We start from the raw sequence: 2,743 nt of genomic DNA on the forward strand, positions 1-2,743 counted from the left end.
GGGGGGGGTTAATAGTCTGCCACATAAATGGTCTTAATATAATGAATGGTTGTTTTTACTCGTCTGTTCTCAGTACACTCACTTTGATGTTAATACCAGGCGTTTGCGGAGGTTCATCAGTCTGTTTCTGGTGTGTGAAGAGACGTGATCCGTCTCTGAACCTGGTCTGACCCTGTTCTGTTGCTGTGTTCTGGTGCTGGTCACAGATTGTTATCTAAGTGAGTGAGGAGAGGAGCTTTGTACACACTGATCTGTGATCTACTTATTCTACCCAAACCAGCTGCTCATTTTTTGATGACCTTATGCTGCTTTCTTTGGAGACAAGGATCCAGTATCACACCTAAGTGTGTTAACAAGAAGACCTGCTCCAAATCTCTAATTGTCAAGGAGTTACTGGTTCTTCTAAAGAGTCTAGATTTAGTTTTTTAGTTTAGTTACAGTTTATAAACTCTAAACTACAAGACAGCTCCCTCCACATCCTCTGTATCATCCGTAGGACAGTGGGTCGGCTGGATGATACCTGTATCGCCACGGCTGCTGATCGGGGGACAAAACAGAACAACTGACTGTAACCGTCTGTAACTATACAGTATATCAAAATATAACTCTGCAGTGATAAGGGTAGGGGTCATCCAAGCTGTCCGAGTCATCCTCAGATTATGGAAAAGTAAATATGTACGTTTACCACTGGCCTTGGAATATTTCTGTTTGTGTAGATTTAGATAAGTAAATAAATTATAACTTTAATGATGAGAAAAGAAGTCTACCATCTTCTTACAGATAGATTATTCACTTTGTGTTGGACACTCATTTGCAACAGTGAAGGTCCGATTACGTTTCCCTGTGGGACGCCACACGTCCCTGGAAACGGGGCCTGTTGACAGTGAACACACCGACTCCTTCCTCATGGAGATGATTCGAACGGTTTCGCTGTTACTGAGTCAGACGTGTGTGTTGTTCAGCTCAGTGACTCAGTTCAGGAAATGATCAGATGTTAGTAATGACTGTGTTTCTGTGTCTCTTTCAGCCAAAGTGTTCAGACAGGCTCCCCGAGCCGCCGGCTCCGCCCACCAAATCCTCGAGCCGCCACAGTCTGCCGCCATGTCGCAGCTCTGTGGCCTCCCTCGCCGACGAACAGCCGCACGTCGGCAACTACCGCCTGATGAAGACCATCGGCAAGGGCAACTTCGCCAAAGTCAAACTGGCCCGACACACACTGACGGGCCGAGAGGTGAGAACAGTCAGTCCTCCTCAGCAGGACGAGGACAACTGTCACCAGTCCACAACATTACACTGTGTGTCCCGTGTGGGTGGAAGACACAGGTGAATGCAGGTGTCAGAAACAACAGGAAGTTAGTGACTGGTGTTCGGCTGCTTAGCAGACACAATTCACGGAGGATGTTAAGCTTCTTCTCGGAGCCGTAACTCAGTCAAATCTGATCACACAAACTTCATACACATATTTTTGATTCAGTGTGACTTACACTTCACATCTGTATTATATCTGACGTCCATCATGAACAAACATCTGTCTCAGAAATCAGAGGAAAAAGACGGTCCTTCAAACTGCAGAAGTCCTTGAGAATCTTCAGGTTTTTAAGTTTTCTCAGTATCAAAGTGGTCAGTGATAGTTTGTCTGGACATACATGAGTCCACTGCAGACGGGACATGCTAACAGCTAATTCAGCACACATTTAATGGTGCCGATATGTCCCTGTCGTGGAGGGAAAGGTTATGTAAGACCCGTTGTGTCAGACTGTATTAAACGCTGCTCTGACTCTCACCTTCAAACCCTGACGACGCAGAGATACAAACAAGTTAGAATTTAGAAAATAAGGAAAATAATAGAAAAAAGTCATTAAAATGAACTGTTATGGGGACAATTAAGTAAATAATATCACTATATTTCATGGGTTCCATGTTTTTATGCTTATTTCCAGGAGATGTCTTAAAGTTTAGCTGCTCTTTAGCTGTTAATTACAAGGATATTTCCTAAAAAGGCCAAGAAAGAAAGTACCCACTCCTTATATTGATGCTTTTAACTATGAAATCATGCAGCAGGTGAGTGTGACATAATAAACATCAGTATCCATCACAGTTTCCTAGAAAGACCAACAAACATTCTTCATTTGGATTCCTCATGAGTCTGCTGCTACATTATAGATCTGCTCTGGTAACTGATATGAAATATTAATATTAATTGATGTTTATGCTGCACGTTGGTTGAATTAACTACACTGAGAATTCCTTCGTTTTCTGTTTTTAACTGATGATGATCAACAATTAAAACTCACTTGATGCAGTTATACAAATATATTTCTACCTCATGTCCACAGACAGGATCTGAAAAACATTTTCCATCTAATCATGAGTGAAGATTTTTTGTGGAAACCTTGTGTTTCTGTTTTTCAATTATCTACAACATCATTTCTTAGTTTTTCCATAAAAACACAAATTTAAGGAGCAGATTCTTAATAACTGTAACACTTGAACCGGACACAGATGTGAGGGAGCAGCGGCGTCTCTGAACGTCCTCTGCTCCGTCTGAGGGTCGTTGGGGTTAAATGGGTTTGATCCTGTGACATCATCAGCTGGAGGCGGCGGCTGAGGGATGAATTATTGATGCTGCACACGTCGGCAGCTCAAAGCCAATTGGTCGGAAGATGAAACGTGTGTGTGTGTGTGTGTGTGTGTGTGTGTGACGTTTTCTACTTATTTTAAGACCCATTTTTCTGAGAGGAGA

At 42.6% G+C, this 2,743-nt stretch overlaps 1 protein-coding gene across 1 annotated transcript in view; it reads left to right on the forward strand.

The window, feature by feature from the left end:
- The window catches only part of LOC111649819 (serine/threonine-protein kinase MARK1-like), a 24,183-nt gene that overhangs the window by 8,888 nt on the left and 12,552 nt on the right, over positions 1 to 2,743 (forward strand). The window contains exon 2 of the mRNA XM_087172095.1: positions 1,028 to 1,231. Coding sequence (XP_087028221.1) covers positions 1,028 to 1,231 — 204 coding nt within the window. The remainder of the gene's footprint in view (positions 1 to 1,027; positions 1,232 to 2,743) is intronic.

Source organism: Seriola lalandi, unplaced genomic scaffold, assembly GCF_002814215.2.
Source record: "Seriola lalandi dorsalis isolate HSWRI2012SDOR001 ecotype SW California unplaced genomic scaffold, Sedor1 jcf7180002052035, whole genome shotgun sequence".
Classification (NCBI taxonomy): Eukaryota; Metazoa; Chordata; class Actinopteri; order Carangiformes; family Carangidae; genus Seriola; species Seriola lalandi.